This window comes from Cyprinus carpio, chromosome A10, assembly GCF_018340385.1.
Source record: "Cyprinus carpio isolate SPL01 chromosome A10, ASM1834038v1, whole genome shotgun sequence".
Classification (NCBI taxonomy): Eukaryota; Metazoa; Chordata; class Actinopteri; order Cypriniformes; family Cyprinidae; genus Cyprinus; species Cyprinus carpio.
The window spans coordinates 20,661,043-20,684,439 of record NC_056581.1 but is presented as its reverse complement, the minus strand read 5'-3'; the positions used below and the strand labels follow the sequence as shown (position 1 = coordinate 20,684,439).

Here is a 23,397-nt window from a genome sequence, read left to right as displayed (position 1 = left end):
CTTTGCGGGTTTGTGTGTCTGTTTCAGTGATGGTCGACTTGAGCAGAGCGGCTGTAATGTTTAACAGGGGAAGTAAACAAGACCCAGGCGTCCCATTGCCAATGCAGAGCACGGGTTCCAGGTGGGGATGCCAACACACACACACACACACTCCCCTCAGTGTTTTTCACAGCTGTGCTGATTTACTTCAGACCACCAACACATGCTGTTCCTCCACACACTCGTTTGTGTGTTGTTTCTGTGTGTCCACATGATGGCAGTGAGAAACAATTGAAGGAAATCCATCACTAGTTACAAAACCTTGGAGTTTGCTGTTAGCATATTTCTAATATAAAAGTTTGATAATTATCAATCAATCAATCAATCAGTAAAAATTAATTAAAGAAATGCACAGCACACATAAACACAGGGTAAAATATTTTATATTCAGTATACGCTGGAAAAAAATTGGCGTTTTTACTTTGACCATTTTCACCCAGAAATAACTAGTAAATTTCACTAATAATTACAAGTAAATGGCAAGTAATGCATTGAAATAAATGTGAAATGTTGCAGTAGAAAGACTTAAAATGTATTTTCTTTTAAAATGTACTGCAATAATCTTTGTCTAACTTTGAACTTTTGAAAAAATAAAAATTATATATATATAATTACTGTTGTCTATGTAGGGTGTTCACTAGGTTTTAGGACAGAGCCATTGAGGGGGACACATTCTTATGGTACTTTTATTTTTATCTTTTATTTATTGGTTTAGCTCTAAGCATTTACCTTTTAAGTAGAAAATCAAACCTGGAAACAGAACAAATTTATTTTATTTTCTGTTGACTTTTACTTCAAGGATACCCAGCTAACAAAATAAGTTCTAAGAATATTTTGCCAAGGTTTCCATTATGTTATGAAAACGTTATTTTCTTAATGATGTCTGAACGTTCAAAATGTCCAGTTTTCAGATGTTTAAACTTTTTTTTTCTTCATTATTATAAAACGTTAACATTCAGTTTGATCATTTTGCAAACATCATGGTAATGTTACTTTTGAATGTTCTCTGAAACTTTTAAGAAACATCCAACTAAAACATTTTAGTGAGAAAAAACCATTCCATGAATTAGATGTCAGAATGAGAAGAATGAAGTATAAATAATATTTTTTGTGTTAACATTTTTCAGAACATTATTAAAGACCAGTTAACTTTGAACGAACTGGAAGAACATTTGTTCATAACTTGCCAGAACGTTATCCAGAGTTCTTGGATTCCTTTGCCATATTGTCTTTGTGTGTGTGTGTGTGTGTGTGTGTGTGTGTGTGTGTGTGTGTGTGTGTGTGTGTGTGGTTTTGATGTAATGAAAACATTGCCCGTGACCTCTGGGTTCATGTGAATGTCAAGGTTCAGCGCGGGTCACGTTTAGGTTTGATGTTTGGGTGAGAGTGCTGGAATGTGTTCGAGTCGCCCTGAGCTCAGAGTACAAAGGTTCGGGATCCTAAATATGTCATTCATATAGTTTAAATAGTGAAGGTGTGTGTGTGATTTGAAACTGTCATCTCCAATTCTGTTGCTGTAAAGACCTGAAGAATAACAGCAGAGCTGATGTCTGACACTAGAGGGCTCTGTTTACACTTCATACAGCTGATCTTACGTCCAGAAACATTCTGTTCAATTAAGATGAGGCTTCCCTAATATCTAGTTATTTCAATATATATTTACTAGATATCTCTACATTGTTTCAAAATTGTGTTTTTAAACCTCCAGTGTTGCTGTGGCAAAAACAAACTTCATTAGGATAAGGATTTTTTATTTGTAATTTCGAGATAAAAATCTGATCTAATCTAATCGCTCTTATTCTTAGATTATTATAGTTAACTTATTCTAAAACCATTTTAAAAATCATCATTTGAAATAAAATAAATGTTAACTGAAGTAAAATAAAACATAAAAAACTTAAACTTATTTTATTTCTGCTAGTCCACAAATTAACATTTCTCATTTTTATTTATTTTAACTTGATTTACTAAATTAACTAAAACCAAACTCTAAATCTACACAGACGTCAAAAAAAACTAATAAAAATGGCAAAACAACACAATTACTAAAACTTTAAAAATTAATATGAAAGGAGAAAATATAAAAATAGTCTCATTCAAAATATTAGCAAAAAAAAGTATCTTGACACAAAAATAACTCTGTGGCATTTTCAGTATATTTCAGAAAATTGGATCTCTACAGTAGTTTATGTTTATATCAATAATCAAAATAATTCAACTGTACTTAGACATATGTATCTAAACAGTAAGGCTTTTGACAGAAATAGTATATATTTTGATAATAGCCTTTTTAATGCAATAAATTATCAATAATAGTTAATATAATTTATTATATAAATTATATTTATATAATATATATAATAAATTATATATTGGCTCCAAATCTATTTCTGCTGCGCACTAATGCATCAAATAAAAAATACAATAACCTACAACAAAAATGAAAAATAAAACCTTCTTATAAACAATAGCTTTTGTGTACAGTTACTACTAAATTAGGTAAAAACAGATCATAATGTGTCAAACAAAGTTTTGCTGAATTATTTTTTATATTGTTCCATTTGCATATGGATATAATGCAGAATGAGTCGTCATATTTTGTGCCTAAATTCATGCCTGCGTTTCTCTTTGTTAAAGGTGGGTGTGTTATTGAATACAGTGTAATGCAATGTTATTGGCTGCTGATTTTTTTACTGCAAATTTTGATGCATTATTATGTACACTGACACTTTCTCATATGGGATAGCCTAATGTTGATCCGAACTATTTGTGCACAATTCGGCTTGGATTTTGATAGTGCTGCAACAAAAGCAACAGTTGAACAAATGATGAACATTCAGTTAAACAGCAACTTGTTTAATGACAGTATAGCTCCTTTCACACTGCGATTCTGGAAAATACATGGGTAATGTGTCCCGGCAATTGTTCCCGGGTCGCTAGATTTTGCCCCTTTCTCACTGCCAGTGATTACCCGGAATCTGTACGTGCGTTCACACACAACCTGTGAAGGTCCCGTAATGACACGTGACATCAGGATGTTTCATGTAATGTACGAGTCGAAAACGCTAGGCACGTTAACTTTCACTTAAGCTGGCAAACGATCTCAGATCCGACGCCCATGTCAAGACCCAATGGTAACAATGGAGTTCAGCAAAAACTCTGTCTAGCCCTGTATGAAGCAAGCGGTCTTCAAAGTCCTGAATGAGTATCCTGGTGACGGCCTGATGGGTATCCAGAACTACTAGATGAGTTTCAAAACCCAGGCCTTCCAGCCTTCTGTAGCCTTTGGCCTGACGATGGGTGGTGAGTAAGGCTACATCGTTAGCCTGCAAATATGAAGGGATCTGATGAGCTCTAGCTTGCATTTGAGCAGGACATGTGGTGTCGGGGAATAATGGTATCTGTGGCTCTATGTCACTGTAGTGCAGGGTTCCTCAATAGGCAGTCTGCGGGCCAAGAGAAAAATGTTTGGCCCGCGCTTAATTCAAATAATGTGGCATGAAAATTCAAATGCAGCATTAGAAAGCAACATCGGTGACCGACGAATTGGGATCCCTACCAAAGGGCCATGGGTGCTGCCTCTTCCAGTGCGCTGTGCTTGCCGCCTTCACCCCTATTTGGTTGTGACCGGGGCTCGGAACAAGTAGTTCCACTCACCATTGTCAAAACACTACCTCACTGGGTGAGAATGGATAACAACAAGGGATAAGCCCCATCCTTCCCGAAGAAGTTTTCGGAAGCAAACACACACATAGCATATGGTTAGGTGTATATGGAGAAATTTAAGGTGATTAAAACCCTCTTGGGTAGGCAGAAGTCCGCCAGGGAAACACAGGCTCTAAGGCTATACCGTGGACTATACACATACGAGTACTGTTTAGGTCTCAATATAGAACCTGTGCACAGGCAACGGGACTCCGCATCTCAGGGAACACACAGACTAGTAAAAAAAAAATGTATAGCCTGAATGCACTGTCAGATAGTGGATTTAGATAAAAGTGTCTGCTAAATACGTAAATGTGGAACCCAGCCTTCCACGGTTCTCAAGGATTCATCACGAAGGCCTGGCGCTGGACATTCCACCGCATCCAGCTGCCTAGGGTGATGGAGGAACACAACAGGGTCCACAGTACGGACACTCTGGAGCAAGTTTTAGCAAGCCGACACTAACCGGGGCCTCTCGATGCCACGGTCCATTTGAGGTGAGAACACAGGAGGATACCGGCTCTACACGAAGGCTATAGAATCTAAAGCTGGGCCATCCTCTGCTTAGAGATGGCATTCCCCTTCTGCCTGCCTCGTAACAGACAAAAAGCTGGTCGGAGGTCCTTAAGCTTTGTGTACGGTCTACGTAGCATCTCAATGCTCAGACGGGACAGAGCAAAGCCAGGGCTGGGTCTGCCTCCTCCAGGGGCAGCGCTTGCAGGTTCACCACTTGGTCTTTGAAGGGTGTAGTGGGAACCTTGGGCACGTAGCTGGGCCGGGGCCTCAGGATTACCTGGGAGTCTGCCGGCCCAAACTCTAGGCACGAATCCTCTTGATGGAGCCCAGTGCAAGCAGGAGCAGAGTTTTCAATTAAAGAAACTTTAGCTCAACTGAATGCAAAGGCTCGAATGGGCCCTCCTGTAGTGATTTTAGCACCAGAGTCAGGTCCCAAGAGGGTATCGAGGGGGGCCGGGAAGGATTAACCTCCTGGCCCTTTTAAGGAACCTGATGACGAGGTCATGCTTACCTAGAGACTTCCCATTCACTGGGTCATGGTGCGCAGCAATAGGCTCCACAACTCTGCTTTGCCAGCTGCGGCGATGAGCAGGCTGGGGCGCTCTAGCCAGGGACGGGTGGAGGTCAGCAGCTGCCTGCCGGGGCAGGATGTGTCGGATCGCCTCAGTCTGCTTCTGGGAAGCCAAGAAACTTCTGGGCAAAGCTCTTGACCGCATCGCTGAAGAGGCGGTCTGGGACACAGGGGCATGAGGAACCGAACCTTGTTGGTATCCCTTATGTCTGCCAGACACAGCCAGAGATGGCATTCCTGGACAACGACGTGGACATCGCACGACCCAGAGAATTCGCGGTGACCTTTGTCACTCGGAGTGTTTATTTTGTGTTCTTTCAGAACTTCCGGGTCGTGACCACCTAGTGCAGATCCTTCAGTACCTTGGCCTGGTGCACCTGCAGTAACGCATTACATGTAAGGCGGAAGCAGCTTCCCCACAAGCCGCATAGTGGAATTGCATTGCTACCACCTGCTCCACCGGCGGGATCACCAAAAACCACTACGCCACAACAACATCAACTCAGGATTGAGAACACAATTGCATCGCTACACCCCACTCCACCTGCAGGATCGCTGAATACCCCTTCACTGCACTGCCATTGAGTTTGGTGAGGGAGGAGCCCACCAGCCAGTTTCTGGCAGTAAAAAGGTGCCATCCACAACCTGGTGAGCTCATCATGCACTTCCAGGAAGAAAGGCACTGGTGCGGGGCTATATTATATTATATTATATTATATTATATTATATTATATTATATTATATTATATTATATACGGGGTGGAGGTTTTCCACTCGAGCCCTACCCTCTCGGTGGCCTGGGAAAGCATAGCTGCCCTCTACGGATCCGATTCAGGCTTTGCCACTATCCCGGAGGGCTGCAGCACAGCCGAATCTTCATCGGACAGCTCTCCCTCCGATGCTGAGATCAACATCTGGTCGGGGAGAGGCCCACTGGATACCGCTGGTACGCTCTTTGAAGAGGGCCCAGCACGTTCTGTGAGTTGCTTCACCGGATCGGAGGTGCAAGAGGATTGATGGTCCCCACAGGGTTGGTTCCCTGCAGGGTTTGCCACCACTGTAACCCTCAAACTCCCCGCACTACTGCTGGAAGTGGTTCTCGTCTGTCTGGTTCGCAGCTCCAAGATGGTCAGCACAGGCAACGGGACTCCGCCCCCCTGAAGGTAGCGGAGCCTGGTTCGCAGCTCCAAGATGGTCATCTTCCAGCAGTGGGAACATGACGCATCCACGAAGGCCACCTCAGCATGCTTGATGACCAAACACGTGACTCAGCGATTGTGACCATCACCTGTTGCCAGGAAACGGCCGCATCCAGAAACGCTGCACGGGTGAAACGGCATCCTTATAAGGACGATCGCTCTTTAGGAAATGCTCTATTAGTGCTTAGGCGCACTGGGGAGATGGCCGCTCGCAACACGACAGGGGGTAGTGCAGCCTGAAGTGCGCAAACCACTCGACACTGGAACGACCGCTGCTGAAGTGTGTCTCGCCAACACAGGAAGCTTCCAAGAGTGTGCTGAACTCGTAGTTCACAGCAGCCACAGTTGAGCAGAACGATACTGTCACTCGGCTCCGAAACAAAAAGCTGGTATGCATTGCACCTGCTGCCTTCTTATACTCACGCTGTGATCAGCGGCAGCTGGATGCAATAATTGCATGCCAATGTGCATTGGCTCGTTTAGTTTACACTTGAAGTAGATTGGTATATCGAAGCGATATCCCTAATTCATCGGTCACTGACGTGACATTGAGAGTGACCGACTGAAAGGGAACTATTGTTGCTTTCACTACAGCTGTAAAGATCATGCAAAATAATATTCAAACTCACATTAGACACTTTTAAGTAAGGGATAATGTACATCCAGCCAGTTGTTCTCGCATGATTGTAACCACTCTAAGCTCGTCTGCTTGGGAACACATAGTGATAACACTCGTTGCCATCTCTCTAGTGCAGCTCATCCAGGTCTCGTCCCATTCATCGATCTTTGTGATATCACAAATCCCGGAAAATATGCATTGTAGTCCAAACAAGTCGTTCGTTGTAGTTTTTGAAAAGTAATTTCTGTTCAATAAAATATCTCCTTTTGAAGTGGACTTTGAGCTTTGAAACTTTGCAGACCTTTTTTATGCTCAAACAGCAACATTACAGACTAACTAAAGTTGAAAATGTGAAAAAGCATAATAGGACCCCTTTACTACAAATCATCCAGTTGTTACAAATATACAATTAAAAGAGAAGACAGTACACTTTGTAATAATTTCAGACTTTATTGTAGATGTTTTGATAAGAGTGTGCTCTCTCTTACTCTCTGCCAGAGGTATACGGTGATAAACTAACTAGCTATTATTCACGTCGTGATCAAAGCCACAAATAACATAACTGAGGACATTTACTAGGCCGCTGTGCCAATAATAATATTATTTATTATAAACACTGCCTGTTTGTGATGAAGTGTCTGCCGCTAATTTGTTGCTGTTGCTGTGAGCGCAATCGTGATGTGTTGGCTTAAACATATACAGTACATGTGTTGGTTATGTGCACAGGCCGATTGTGTAAAGATGCATTTGCATGAGGATTTTACATTTACGCATTTAGCAGACGCTTTGAATAAAAGCGACTTACAGAGCATTCAGGATATACATTTTTTTTTTTATCAGTATGTGTGTCCCCTGGGAATTGAACCCACGACCTTATGCAATGCTCCAGCTTCTGCTGGTAACAATATATTACTTGAGTAGCCTACAGTATTTCATGATGAAAAAGAGGAAGTAGTTAAAGGCGGTCAGTTTTCTTAGTAATTGTCAGCAAATGTGTGTCTGAAGATTTAACTGATTATTTTTTGCTTTTGCTTTTGCAGCATTTAATGTTTTTAAAAGATGTTTAGCATTGAAAACATTATGCTTTAGCTACTTGTCCTAGAGAAAACTTCTGTTAGCACAATGAAACTACTGGGTGAAAAAAACTATTAGCACTGATTAGGAACAATCTTTATTCAAAAGTAAAAATGCAAATAAGTGTTTTAAATGTTTAATGAACTTTACAAAAGTGATCAATTTAAACTGTTCTATTTTGCATTTTATTTATAAAACACTGTTTGTACATCATGCACTTTGCTTTAAGTTATCATATGATAACTGCCTAACACAACAGTGAAAAAATAACAGCGCAATTATAAAATGACAATCACTGTAATATGTATAAGTAAAATAAAATGTTTTTGTTATACTCAAAAATGCAACATTTAATTTATGTATATTATTTTTTTTTATTTTTCTTCATAACTTCTGCATAGAAACCACATGCCACTATTAGTGAAATATTACATGCTTTTTCCAAGATGATTACAACCAATAATAATAATAATAAAAACAATAATGCATAGTATTCCAAAATGCTGTTGTTAAACTATGGGAACAGATCATCACAAAACACAAAAAATATATATTTAAAAAAAAAAAAAAGGAATCATGAATACAAGTTAGATGACTTGCTGAGTTTGACTTGATGACTTTTGAAAAGAAATAATGAAATAGTTTTACAATTCGATCAGAAAACTGAATGAGATCATATCTTCACTACAGTGAGTGGGTTTGCTGTGACTGGGTGGTTTGTGTCATTTGTGTTCCCTCCTCAGAGAAAATTCTTTCAAAAACACGTCTTAGAGAAAGTTTAATGTTTCTCTTAAAATCCTGCCCCATGAAAACATACAGAATGGGGTTCAGACAGCTGTTGAAATACGCCAAAGAGACGGCCAGTGGATCCAGTGCCAAAGCTACAGAGGAACTTGATTCCTCTCCGTACATTATTATCAAATCCACTATGTGATACGGCAGCCAGCACAGAAAAAAGGCCACAATTACAGCCAGCATGATGCGAAACGCTCGTCCAGAGTGAAAATGACTTCTGCCTAACTTGCGTGCGATGAATCCGTAGCATGTTGTGATGCATATGAGAGGAATCAAAAAACCAAACACAAATCTGATGACGCTTAACCTGTTATACATTTCAAAATGGTTTGAATCATGTTGATAATGCAGGCAGTATGTTTTATTATTTTCTGTGTCAATCGTTCTTAACATCATAAAAGGCAGACTGAGAATTAAAGCCAGAATCCAGGCCCCTGCACAGGACAGTCGTGCGATGAACAGGCTGCGATGATTCTGAGCCCAAACCGGTGTGATCACCTGAGTAAACCGATCCAGACTAATCAAGTTCAAGGTGAAAACGCTGGCAAACATGTTCATGAGCATAACAAAGTGGAAAATCTTGCACGTTGTGGATCCGTACGGCCAGTAATAATCAAAATCGCTCTCGGTCACATAGTAAAGAGTGGAAAGGCAGCAGAAGAGGTCGGCAATCGATAGATTGAGAAACCATACTGTATTAACAGTCCTCTTCATCTTCAATCCAGCAACATACACAACAAAGGCATTTCCAGGAACACCGAGGATCAAGGTCAGGTAGAAGAAGACCAGAGAAATCACTCTCATCGGATTTTCCAAAATGTCATAATAATCCCCCATTGCAGTGATGGAGCTGAAGTGCCTGGTTTATCCTGCTAATATCACATTTTGTCAATGTAAAATCATAAATCATATTTAAAATGTTGTGTCAGATAAGAAACTTTTATAGCTAAATGATTATATGATCAATGCATTTCTATTATCGGCAAAGCTGAATTATGATTACAAACATGCAACATGCTATTTTAGCATTACTTAAAAGTACAAAAAAATCATATAAATAACTCTACATAAGTAATCATGACTCACGTTGTGATGATTCGATTCACAATTATTCCGGTAACTGTTTTCTTCTCTAATGTTCAAGACTTTATATCACTTCTTCAATTTTATCACTTCATCATGCTTCAGCAACATTTCAAACATGGCTGAGTTGTGAAACATTATGACCAACTCTGTAAAGCTGGTTAAGCTGGAATTCATACATTGAAAAAATACTGATGTTAGACTAAAATAGCAATTTAACATGTAAATAAATTCAGAATGGAGAAATGAAGTCAATCAATTGGAAGTCAATTTTATTTACATAGCATCTACATGTACAATTGTTTACAGAAAGTCATAAGGATCATTTATAAAATATTATTGTTTATTTGTAATTTAATATTGTATTTAATCTGTATTTATAGTATAGAGAGCTGGACAAGGATAGTTTACATTGGGTGATGATATAAATGATCAATTTATATCATGGATTTCCTATATAGTATTGCTTTATGTGAGTATAACAATCTTCATTTTAGGTTATTTAATCTGCAATGTTTCATTCTGAATTTGATGTGAAGAAAGAAATGTAAAGAAATTCCATATTTGCGAAAGAAAGACCCTAATGGTAGTATATATAGGGCAAAATACATTGGAGCAAGTATAGATCCCTGTGGAACTCCACAGGGCAATGGAGCAGATGAAGAAAAAGTCTGGCCTAGATTAACAGAAAAACTTCTAGTTGCCAAAAATGATCTAAACCAGTTTAGAGCAGTACCATGGATGCCTACCACATTCTCAAGGCTTGAAATTAAAACCTTTTGATCTATAGTGTCAAAGGCTGCAGTGAGATCTAATAACAAAAGGACAACAGAATGGCCAGAATCACTAAATTTCTAACCCTAACCCTAAAAAAATCATTTAAAACTCTTAAGAGTGCAGATTCTGTACTATTATTGGCTTTAAAGCCTGACTGAAACACTTCAAGAGCTACATTTTGGTCCAAAAAACTCTGAATTTGGTTAAAAACAGACTTTTCAAGAACCTTGGCTAAGAATGGCAACTTAGAAATTGGACGGAAGTTAGAAAAACGAAATTTATCAGTTTATTGAAAAGCTCAATAAAACCGGGATTTATCAATTCTTCACATAATTAATAGTAATAAATAAAATCTTAGGGTTATGCTGATTATGAGCAATTACAACAGACAAGAATTTTTTTTTTCTCATCTTTGATAGAACTTTGATAAATAGAAAGAGACTGTTTAAAAATCTCTAAAGACACCTGGAGACCATCCTTTTTCCACCTTCTCTCCGCCTTCCTGCACTCCAGCCTAAGGACTTAAGTTGATTCATTGAGCCAGGGCTGGGGTTTTGGCCTAACAGGAGTATTTCTAGCGGGAACATCAGAGCATGTGGAATTAAAAACATTAAGAAGCTTCTCTACATCCCAATGCAATGGGGGGTTCTCCAACATAGGAGTTAATGGGGCTCTAATATACAGATGTCATGACACGAGAGGCGGAAGCAATGATGCAAGGGTTCTTTATTTAGAGAAACAAACACAACGTAGTAATGGAGCTCGGGTGGGCTGGTGGTGCAGGGACTACGTGGTCAGCGTGCTGGTGAAGACAGGTGATGGTGGATTTCCAGACAAGACGAGACGAACATCACAGGACACAGAACAGGAACTAGACACTGGAACGGATCACAACGACACAACCTGTGGACATCCAAACAACGATCTGACAAAGAGATGAGAGTGCGGTGAGTCCTTATAGTCTGAGTGAATTGGCAACAGCTGGTGCAGTGAATGAGATCAGCTGGCAGCTGATCAGCCGAACGAGCAGACACGCCCACTCACACACTCATTCACGCACAGAGCAACAATACACGGGACACGAAGAAATCAGTGAATTCATGAACCATGACAACAGATTTGCAAAACAGTCAACAGTTGTGGAATTTATATTCCTTACACTTCTAGAGGGAGTCTGATGACAGTTCAAATGTAACAGATTTATGGTCTGAGAATGCCACATTGTCCAATATAACATTAAAATTCGACTGATTAAATGAGATTACAAGGTCTAATGTATGACCATGTACATGAGTAGACCCATGAACATGTTGTAATAAGTTAAAAGACTCAATAAGATTTAAAAAGTCTTTCACTAATGGGTCTGATGGACAACACACATGTACATTGAAATCACTGACATAAACATTCACCTCAGTCTAAATCTTCTAAATGCATTAATATTAAATACAACACGACAAATAACAATAAACATATGTACGTAATTTACATGCATCACTTCTCCACATTCTATATGAACTGAACTACAATATGGACTGATGACAACAATCAGACATGCAGCGGCAACATTATAACAGTATGACAAATATTAACTTACATTCATCAGAATCAGAATTAGCTTTATTTGCCAGGTGTGGGCAAAAACACAAGGAATTTGTTATGTTTTTTTTAAGGTGCTCCTGGTACATACATACATACACATCTCACATGAGAACAGAAAAAAACATTTAAATAGTAAGACTTCACAATAAATAATTTGTGTGAATCTGGAACAGTAGATTTATGTACAGATTTGTGCACTTTTACACTATATAGAACTGTATAAATAAAGAGATGTGCATATGTATTTACATAATACTTGAGAAAGAGGCAATAATTAAAGATGTAGAATGGATTACGGAATTACGGTAATGAGTCCTGTGTTAGCCTTTTAAGCTGAAGAAGGCATGGGGAAAAAATGTTTTTATGTCTAGATGTTCTAGTGCGCAGAGATCTGTAGCGTCTGCCTGAGGGGAGAAGTGCACACAGGTGAGAGGGGTCTGTGATGATGTTACCTGCCCGTTTCTTCACTCTGGAGTTGTACAAGTCCTGAAGACTGGGCAGGTGCACACCAATGATCCTTTCTGCGGTCCTAAATGTCCATTGCAGTCTTCTTAAATCTGATGTGCTGGCTGACCCAAACCAACAGTTATAGAAGAGCACAGAACAGACTCAATAACAGCTGAGTAAAACTGTGTCATCTGTGTCTGTGGCAGGTTGAACTTTTTCAGCTGACGAAGGAAGTACAACCTTTTTCACAATGGAGTCAATGTGAATGTCCCACTTCAGGTCCTGAGAGATGGTGGTGCCCAGGAATCTGAATGACTCCACTGCAGTCACAGTGCTGTTCATGATGGTGAGTGGAGGGAGTGCACGGAGGTTTCTCCTGAAGTCTACGGTCATCTCCACTGTTTTGAGTGTGTTCAGCTCCAGGTTGTTGTGACTGCACCAGACAGCCAGCTCTTTAACCTCCTGTCTGCAAGCAGACTCGTCACTGTCCTGAATGAGGCCGATGACTGTGGTGTCATCTGCAAACTTCAGGAGCTTGACAGAGGGGTCTTTAGAGGTGCAGTGATTTGTGTAGGGGGAGAAGAGCAGTGGGGAGAGAACACAGCCCTGAGGAGCTCCGGTGCTGATGGTGCGGGTGTTGGATGTGAGTTTTCCCAGCCTCACTAGCTGCTGCCTGTCTGTCAGGAAGCTGCTGATCCACTGACAGACGGAGGTGGGTACAGAGAGCTGTGTGAAGATGGTAGAAGATGAACCAAACATGCATGCACATTATCCACTTATAGAAGATAGCAGCAGAGAACAAAACTAAAAGGAAACTGAAATCACTCTGTACACGTACAACTAGGTCACATGCACATTGACAAGTCCTGATGTCTCACCCTAGAATATTTAAGATATAACCATCTGTTACAACATAAACAACTCTTAGAACTGTAACTGCACATTTTATGTAATTTTTACAACATGAGTGAATAATCAAGGCACTTGAGAAAGCTCAGAAATATCAGGTCACATCAAGCCGAGAACAAAAACAAACTAATTATAAGTTTCCAGCAGCTACCAATGTGAGTTTAAACTAACAAAAACCTAATAGACGATCACACATATGGCATTGTGTGAGAGGTCTGACAATACTATACCAGGGAACGTGGTATGTGAGTTTTTCATGTGTTCATTTGTATTTAAATTTGAATTGGAGCTAGGAGAGCAATGGACTTGTTTCTTTAACACAATGATGAACAGATAACGTATCTATAAATATGTCAACATATACAAAATAGTGAAGCAGTCATTTGTGTAAGGATCAGCTCACATCAGGTAAGAACATTTGTGTTCATGTGTTTTTTCATCTTCAAGAATCGGCTAAAAACACATCTCTTCAATCTTTATTTGACCCTGTAACTTTAGCACTCACTATTCTAATTCTATTCTTAAAAAAAAAAAAAACATGCCCCTTTTAGACTTGTACTCTATTTATTTACTAACAGCTTGTTTTTTTAAAAAAAAGAAACTAATACTAGCTTCTCTAATCTTTTTGTATTCTATCTGTTTTCTTTTTTTATTTATTTATTATACAATTAACAAAAGCAAAAAAAAAAAAAAAAAAACTAACACTAGCTTGCTCTATTCTTTTCCTGTTCTATCTTTTTTATTTATTTTTTTATTTTAATATATGATTTAAAAAACCTAGCTACATGTACTGCATTAATCTAACTGAGACTGAGCATATCATTGCTCTTTTGTTGATTTTGTTTGCTTCCACTGTCCTCTTTTGTATCGCATTGGATAAAAGTGTCTGCTAAATGACTTAATGTAAATGTGTTGATGTGTGATTTGTGTGAAGTTTCAGTTGAGTAATTAGATTCATGTTCTGACGAGGTCAGGGATCTTAAACCCTTTTAGCCCTTTAGAAAAGTACAAATTCTGATGACTGGTCGAAACTGAAATACGTATATATACATATGAAATCCTACCCTTATATTATCAGCGCACTCTATGATTACTCTTGAGCATACTGTTAAAAAACAAAGAACAGAGTAAATTTTACAGTTTATACAATACAATTTCAGTCTTTCTACTTCAAACTTTTATGTATAATTCATTGTGTTTCTTGCTGATTCTTTATAGTATTTTGAAGATTGCTAGCAATTGTTGAGAGACTTTTCAGTGGAATTTTCCATTGTGTTTGAAACAAAGAGAAAGCAAAGATAAGTTATGCATCAATGCCAAGGGATTTTTATTTATTTTGTTCTTTAGAACTGTAAAGGACCTTCTCCTCTGATCTGGATTTTGGATAAAGAGTAATACAGCAGACTGCCAACATTTGTCAATGGCTTCCTCTCTTATTAAAGGTGAATTTTCTTGTCATGATTGGGATGTAAAGACTAGTTCATTCTGCCCCAACATCCTTTGAGAGCATCAGTCATATGATGAATGTGGTTTTCTCAAATTCAAAATTGCAATAGATACAATGTATTGTTTAATTTTTCTCCACATTTTTCATGACAGGTTTTATAAGAGCAATGACTGTCATCTCTGTTATGCTCTGTAAGTATAAACTGTGTTTTTTACATTTGTGCCTTCACACTGATGTAATGACCGGTTCACGTCACTTAATTTCCAGAAAACAAAGGGCACAGCAGTCACAGGTCCAGGAATGCATTTTTTCAAATTCTCATTTGCCTAGTTGTGGGGCTTACAGTAATCACTTTCAAATTTGCATGATATGAATATTGTGCCAACAACTAAAAATAGCTTTAGGCTTCTAACATTCATTTAAAAATTACACAAATCATGCAGGCTTTATATTTGACTATATAACTAAAGAATTCAAATAGTTTGCATCCCTGGATATTCCTGTCTGTCTTTTAACATTTCTATCAAAAGATATGTCGACATTAATTTCATAAACATTTAATGATTAAATGTTTCACTGCTTGAGAAGCTGAAGTGCAGAGTGATGCCATCAAAATCGTTGATTCATTTTGGCGGATGTAAGAGACTATACGTTTTGAATGCTTATATCTTCTAAAGGCGAATTTTGTCGTAGTTTTGGAGCACATTAGTTTATAGATAACCTGAAGGCTAACATATTCATACTGAAATGAAATTATCAAAACATACACGGCCTGTCGAAGCAGGCGAGAGTCAATGAGCATTAAATTTCACTTCCGTAAAATCTGTCGTAAAGCATCCTGAAGCTGCAATTTTTGAATTTGTAACGAGCGCGGGTTGTCAGTATGTCAGTATTGTAGGTTTAGATGCTGTAAATATGTACGTATTTTACGTTTCAGTGATCACGTTGAAAAAGAACATGGTAGTATCCGTACTGTGACCATGTATCGCTAATCTTTCCCTTTCTTTGTATTTAATCTGATTACAATTTAATGATAGAAACATTGTAATTTACTGATTATAATGCTTTTATTCAAACAGCAGGCCTACGGAAAGCAAGCAGAGAACATTATCACTGACTTCAGTCTAGCTCCAGTTTAAAAACTCTTGCTATAATCACTCCCTGTGTCCCAATGGTCATACTATCCATCCTAAATAGTATGTGAGATTAGAATAAGTGTGTCCAAAAGCATAGTATGTTGCCATAAGTCCCTGGATGGTTTACTATTTCAGGTAGATTTTTGAAGTTTGGATCCATGCACACTCTAATGCCTAGTATTGCCTACAATCCATTGCGCTTTGGCAAAGGATTCAGTTCAAAACTCACACATAAATATAAAATGTATAAAAAACTACAAACATGGCGGATGTATGCGACCAATGGTTAAGTAGAGAGTTTCAGATAAAGGGGTTTGAGTTCCTAATAATCAACATTTAACCTGGTAAGGTTAATATTTAAAATATTTTTTTAATCTTATCTTGTGTGTTCTATTTCATCTGCAATCTACAACCTCCCATTAACCATTAAATACAAAATTACACAAAAAATAAAAAAATAAATATAAGAAAAAAAGACCCATGCACGGCTACCAGATCAACATGCTAGTTCTTTTCTCTCCAAAACGTCAGAAGTTAAATTTAACAAAATGTGGAGGATGTTAACTGTGACAAGATGATTGACAGGCCAGTTTACAGTGTATGGCTCAAAATTGACAGTTCTGCTTCCTTTTTATGGTGTAATATTTTGCAAATAATAAATAAATAGATGTACTGTAAATGTCTTCAGCCCCACTTTTGGATCGATTTTATGACAACAACACATGATGATAAGCATGATAATTAATTATTTATAAATAATTAACAGCTTACCTCTCTGTGGACCCCTGCAACAACTACACTGTGCTGGACGAACCAAGAAGATCCATCAATAATACTAATTTCTTACAATCACCACCTTCCTACAAATGTGACACCTCTGTCACCTGGAGTGGCTGGTATCGTCTCTTCATTAATGGTCTCAGCGCTCATATGCCAGAGACGTGTGTTGATATAGGTCACTGTGACACTGCTACCACACTGTGGATTCGTGGTGGACACCCAACAGTTGAAGATGGAGTCGTCACTCGAGATGTCTGCGGTCACTGGAACAATTACTGCTGCTTTTTCTGGTCTTTTCCCATTCAAGTCAAAGCCTGTCCAGGCAATTATTATGTCTATGAGCTGATTAGTCCAGCTGTGTACTGTTCAGGATACTTAACAATATTTACATGAGCTCTTTCTACACATTCATGACATTTGTGTTTCTGTACATTAATCACTATTCATCCAAACTTTCAGATGTTGGCAGCATTAACACCAGCTCTACAACCGTCACACCTGCGATCGTCTGATCGTCCTCAACTGGTAATGCATCACACGTGTCTCTATTGGCTTATATTTTGGCTCTAAGGCTTTGTGACGCAGTGAATGCTTTTGGGTCTCTCTAGAACGTGTTTTTTTGTTTTCGATGATGTCAGCTCTATAGTCTCTCCGTCCCTCACAGTCACACATACAGCACAATACATATTATGTCAGGGGAATATCTTTAAACTCTGATCAAGGAAATATCGTGTCTTCTGTTGTCTTCTTTTTAAAGAAGTTGCACTTGAACTATTTTGCATTAAAAATGGCGAAAACTTGCATAAGCTTGTACACAGCTCGTTACAGTATTGAGTTCTGATTAGCCAACCACTGTTATAGTTAATAAATTATCATACGTAGATAATTTAATATTAAATAATCATCATGATTTTTTTTACTTCTTTGCTTAATTTGAGCCCTGATTGTAACACACAGAGGAATCAGCTAAGCAAGGTGTTCAGGATTGCTTGAAAATGAGCTTTGAATGTGTGTTGAAGCTGGTTGGAAATAAATTTTGCCGGATAGAGGGTCTCCTGGAACAGGGTTGAAAATCTCTGTCGAAGTAACTTTCCCCAACACGGTCTATAACCTGTAGTTTGTCATTTTAAAGTTGTGTTTGATACCATGAGATTCTTTAGTTCTGTGTACTCGTGATACTCTTGTAACAGCCAATAGTTGTTTAACCTGTTAGCTGTCCCCCCGTCCCGTATACAGGACGTGTACGTTTTACTTCATTAGATCCTTATCTAATCATGACAAACTATATATATCGTTGGAAAGGTCTAAGACTCCTTAATAGATATTTTACCAATGTTTTTTTGTTAAAAATTATGTAGGAAAAGGAATAGATTAATTTATGACGAGAGTGCACCCTCAAAAATCTACATCATAACAGGAGTTCTGACCTTTGTTAAAAAAAAAGTCTTCTTCGTTGCCTTTTTCTCTGTCACACTATAGAAAAAATCAGAAATGATATATCAATTGAAAACATTAAATCTCAAAATTCATCCTTTAAAACCCATTTTAAAATCAGACATTGCATTACCACGAAAAATAGTACATCAATATCATGTTATAAAATGTTTTTGTTCGGAATTTTAGTTTGAAAAGTGCATTATGTTCAAAAATGTGATCTGATTGCCATTAAGCAACAGATTGCTAAAAAAATATAACAAAAGAAAAAAAATTTCAACAAAAACAATAACCACATGTAAGTATTGCAACATTTTTAAGCAACAGAATTTTTGTTGATATTTTCTTTACAGTTTATCCCTCTGTTGACCCCTGCTACAACTACAGTGTACTGGACGATCCATGGAGAGCCACCAATAATATAAACGCTTCAGTCAGAAAGTGCGACACCTCTGTCACCTGGAGAGGCTGGTATCGTCTCTTCATTAACGGTCTGAGCGCTCAGATCCCAGACACCTGTGTTGAAAAAGCTGGCTGTGGCACTGATATCCCACTGTGGATTCGTGATGGACATCCATCACTGCAGGATGGAGTCGTCACTCGAGATGTCTTGTGCGGTCCCCTGGAAAAATTACTGCTTAATGCTTTATGGTTCTTCTTACCCCATTAAAGTCAAAGCCTGTCCAGGCAATTATTATGTCTATGAGCTGATTACACCAACTTACTGTAATTATTCCATACTGTGGCGGGTAAATTATATTTACATGAGCCCTTTTTATTGTTTTATTGATTAAATTACTGATATTCATCAGGCATTATTTTTTCAGCTGTTACTAACATCAGCAGCACCGATACAACAGTCACACCAAAGACGACCACAGCTGGTAATGTAGTCTGATGTTGTTTTGGCTGAATGTTTGTGCATCTGTAGAATTGAATAGTATGTGAGAAAATAGTATGTGAATTAGGTGTGTGCATAGTGTTTGGCCATAAATCCATGGATGGTTTTCCTATTTCAGGTCGATTTTTGAGTTTGGATCCATGCACACTCTAATACCTCAGTATTGCCTACAATCCATGTGCGCTTTGGCAAAGGATTTCAGTTGAAAAACTCAGTAAACTGTATAAAAAACTGACAAACATGGCGGATTATTTCGAAAAATGGTTAAGTAGTGAGTTTCAGATCAAAGGGGTTTTTTGGGTTCCTAATAATAAAAAAAGTATTTAACATGGTTAAGGTTACTTATTAAACTTTTTTTTTAATATCTTACTTGTGTGTTCTATTTCATTTGCAATCTACAACGTCCGTTTGGCCATTAACTTTTAAATACATCATTATGCAAAAAATAAAAAATAAATATGAGCAGAGTTCTCCACATAAAGACCCATGCACGGCTACCAGATATTCATGCAGTTCGAGTTTCTCTCCAAGACATAAGAAAAAAAAAACAAAAAAATGAGGATGATAACAACTACAACAAGATTAACAACCCAGTTTACAGTGTATGGCTCAAAATTGACAGTTCTGCTTCCTTTTTATGGTGTAATATTTTGCAAATAATAAATCAATAGATGTATGTAAATGTCTATCAGCCCCACTTTTGGATCGATTCTAGCAACAACACATGATGATAAGCATTTGTCATATTATTTTAAATATATTAATTCATCAGCATTACCTCTTCTGTGGAACCCCTGAAACAACTACACTGTGCTGGACGAACCAGAAGCTCCATCCATAATGTTTACGTTGAATTTCTTTTCAATCCGACACCTTCCTACAAATGTGACCCCCTCTGTCACCTGGAGCTGGTAACGATCGTCTCTTCATTAGGTCCCGTTGCAGCGCTCATATGCAGAGACGTGTGTTGATATAGGTCACTGTGACACTGCTACCACACTGTGGATTCGTGGTGGACACCCAACAGTTGAATTCGTCACTCGAGATTCTGCGGTCACTGGCAACAATGACTGCTGCTTTTTCTGGTCTTTTCCCATTCAAGTCAAAGCCTGTCCAGGCAATTATTATGTCTATGAGCTGATTAGTCCAGCTGTGTACTGTTCAGGATACTGTGCAGGTAATTATATTTACATGAGCTCTTTCTACACATTCATGACATTTGTGTTTCTACATTAATCATATTCATCCAAACTTTTTCAGATGTTGGCAGCATTAACACCAGCTCTACAACCGTCACACCTGCGATCGTCTCAACTGGTAATGCATCACACTGTGTCTCTATTGGCTTATATTTTGGCTCTAAGGCTTTGTGACGCAGTGAATGCCTTCGGACTCTCTAGACATGTTTTTGTTTTCGATAATGTCAGCTCTATAGTCTCTCCGTCCCTCACAGTCACACATACAGCACAATAATATTATGTCAGGGGAATATCTTTAAACTCTGATCAAGGAAATATCGTGTCTTCTGTTGTCTTCTTTTTAAAGAAGTTGCACTATTTTGCATGAAAAATGGCGAAAACTTGCAAAGGCTTGTACACAGCTCGTTACAGTATTGAGTTCTGATTAGCCAACCGCTGTTATTTAGTTAATAAATTATCATACGTAGATAATTTAATATTTAATTTGCATGATGTTTTTTACTTCTTTGCTTAATTTGAGCCCTGATTGTAACACACAGAGGAATCAGCTAAGCAAGGTGTTCAGGATTGCTTGAAAATGAGCTTTGAATGTGTGTTGAAGCTGGTTGGAAATAAATTTTGCCGGATAGAGGGTCTCCTGGAACAGGGTTGAAAATCTCTGTCGAAGTAACTTTCCCCAACACGGTCTATAACCTGTAGTTTGTCATTTTAAAGTTGTGTTTGATACCATGAGATTCTTTAGTTCTGTGTACTCGTGATACTCTTGTAACAGCCAATAGTTGTTTAACCTGTTAACTGTCACCCCGTCCCGTATACAGGACGTGTACGTTTACTTCACTAGATCCTTATCTAATCTTGACAAACTATATATCGTTGGAAAGGTCTAAGACTCCTAAATAGATATTTTACCAATGTTTTTTTTGTTAAAAATTATGTAGGAAAGGATCGGAACTAGCTTAATTTATGACGAGAGTGCACCCTCAAAAATCTACATCATAACAGGAGTTCTGACCTTTGTTAAAAAAAAAGTCTTCTTCGTTGCCTTTTTCTCTGTCACACTATAGAAAAAATCAGTAATGATATATCAATTGAAAACATTAAATCTCAAAATTCATCCTTTAAAACCCATTTTAAAATCAGACATTGCATTACCACGAAAATGGTACATCAATATCATGTTATAAAATGTTTTTGTTCGGAATTTTAGTTTGAAAAGTGCACTTATGTTCAAAAATGTGAGTGGCAGTTAAGGGGTTAAAAAAATATTTTAAATGAAACAAACTTTGCTTGAAAACTCTATGTTGAAGAATTCATTTTAAAGAAAAAGTATTGCAACATTTTTAAGCAACAGAATTTTTGTTGATATTTTCTTTACAGTTTATCCCTCTGTTGACCCCTGCTACAACTACAGTGTACTGGACGATCCATGGAAGAGCCACCAATAATATAAACGCCTTCAGTCAGAAAGTGCGACACACCTCTGTCACCTGGAGAGGCTGGTATCGTCTCTTCATTAACGGTCTGAGCGCTCAGATCCCAGACACCTGTGTTGAAAAAGCTGGCTGTGGCACTGATATCCCACTGTGGATTCGTGATGGACATCCATCACTGCAGGATGGAGTCGTCACTCGAGATGTGTGCGGTCCCTGGAAAAATTACTGCTGCTTTTATGGTTCTTACCCCATTAAAGTCAAAGCCTGTCCAGGCAATTATTATGTCTATGAGCTGATTACACCAACTTACTGTAATTATTCATACTGTGCGGGTAATTATATTTACATGAGCCCTTTTTATTGTTTATTGATTAAATTACTGATATTCATCAGGCATTATTTTTTCAGCTGTTACTAACATCAGCAGCACCGATACAACAGTCACACCAAAGACGACCACAGCTGGTAATGTAGTCTGATGTTTCCACTGTTGAATTGTGTTTTGGCTGAATGTTTGTGCATCTGTAGAATTGAACAGGTGTGTGAGTGTGTTTGTGTTTCTAACGACGAGGAATAATAGACTACATGTAATGTACAGTTGCAGATCATTGCCGACATTTTCATGATCATCTGTTCACAAGCTGCTATTAAAGCGCTGCTTGTTAAGTGAAATTAAGTTTACACAGTTACTATATGGTTGCGTGGGCAGTACATAATGAGTGTAATAGTATACTTACTGTAATTATTTTGTAAATTCAAAATTCTTGAAAATTCATATTAGTTTTACTACCAGTCAAAGCCTGTCCAGGCAATTATTATGTCTATGAGCTGATTAGTCCAGCTGTGTACTGTTCAGGATACTGTGCAGGTAATTATATTTACATGAGCTCTTTCTACACATTCATGACATTTGTGTTTCTGTACATTAATCACTATTCATCCAAACTTTCAGATGTTGGCAGCATTAACACCAGCTCTACAACCGTCACACCTGCGATAGTCTCAACTGGTAATGCATCACACTGTGTCTCTATTGGCTTATATTTTGGCTCTAAGGCTTTGTGACGCAGTGAATGCTTTTGGACTCTCTAGACGTGTTTTTGTTTTCGATGATGTCAGCTCTATAGTCTCTCCGTCCCTCACAGTCACACATACAGCACAATAATATTATGTCAGGGGAATATCTTTAAACTCTGATCAAGGAAATATCGTGTCTTCTTTTTAAAGAAGTTGCACTTGAACCATTTTGCACGAAAAATGACGAAAACTTGCATAAGCTTGTACACAGCTCGTTACAGTATTGAGTTCTGATTAGCCAACCACCGTTATTTAGTTAATAAATTATCATACGTAGATAATTTAATATTTAATTTGCATGAATTGCATGAAATAGTTATCTTTATATTTTAGTATCATTATTTATTTTTTTCCCACATTAAATTTCCCACACTCTGTGCACATTCAGCATTTTGATCATTGCTTTTTTTAATGTTTCACAGATTACATATTTTTCATTTGCTGTTTTTTATTATTATTATTGTGTTCATGCTGATTTCTGTCATTGCAGTTATAAATATAACACTGCATCAAGGATGCACCGTAAGTTTCAGAGTTGGACTCACAACTTCTATCAGTCATAGTATGAAGATATGATGAGAGATAAGAAAATAAGATATGCATTGTGGATTTTTGTAATATGAATGTTGTCTACCTACTAATTATTCATTAATT

At 38.0% G+C, this 23,397-nt stretch overlaps 3 protein-coding genes across 3 annotated transcripts; 2 read left to right on the top strand and 1 right to left on the bottom strand.

The window, feature by feature from the left end:
- Positions 1–7,874: 7,874 nt before the first annotated feature.
- On the bottom strand, positions 7,875–9,638 carry LOC109097518 (C3a anaphylatoxin chemotactic receptor-like). The gene is made up of 2 exons (XM_042765762.1): positions 9,605–9,638; positions 7,875–9,387 (listed from the first exon to the last, which is right to left on the bottom strand). Exon 2 carries the CDS (start codon positions 9,353–9,355, stop codon positions 8,408–8,410), a length of 948 nt encoding a protein of 315 aa, XP_042621696.1. The 5' UTR covers positions 9,356–9,387; positions 9,605–9,638; the 3' UTR covers positions 7,875–8,407.
- Positions 9,639–14,681: 5,043 nt separating this feature from the next.
- LOC122146510 (pancreatic secretory granule membrane major glycoprotein GP2-like) lies at positions 14,682–17,092 on the top strand. Its single transcript, XM_042765730.1, has 3 exons — positions 14,682–14,778; positions 14,936–14,974; positions 16,686–17,092. Exons 1-3 carry the CDS (start codon positions 14,757–14,759, stop codon positions 17,090–17,092), a joined length of 468 nt encoding a protein of 155 aa, XP_042621664.1. The 5' UTR covers positions 14,682–14,756.
- Positions 17,093–20,081: 2,989 nt separating this feature from the next.
- On the top strand, positions 20,082–22,708 carry LOC109097517 (uromodulin-like). The gene is made up of 4 exons (XM_042765709.1): positions 20,082–20,211; positions 20,295–20,351; positions 21,611–21,998; positions 22,075–22,708. The coding sequence occupies exons 2-4, from the start codon at positions 20,295–20,297 to the stop codon at positions 22,143–22,145; spliced, it is 516 nt and encodes a 171-aa protein (XP_042621643.1). The 5' UTR covers positions 20,082–20,211; the 3' UTR covers positions 22,146–22,708.
- The last annotated feature ends 689 nt before the right edge of the window (positions 22,709–23,397 follow it).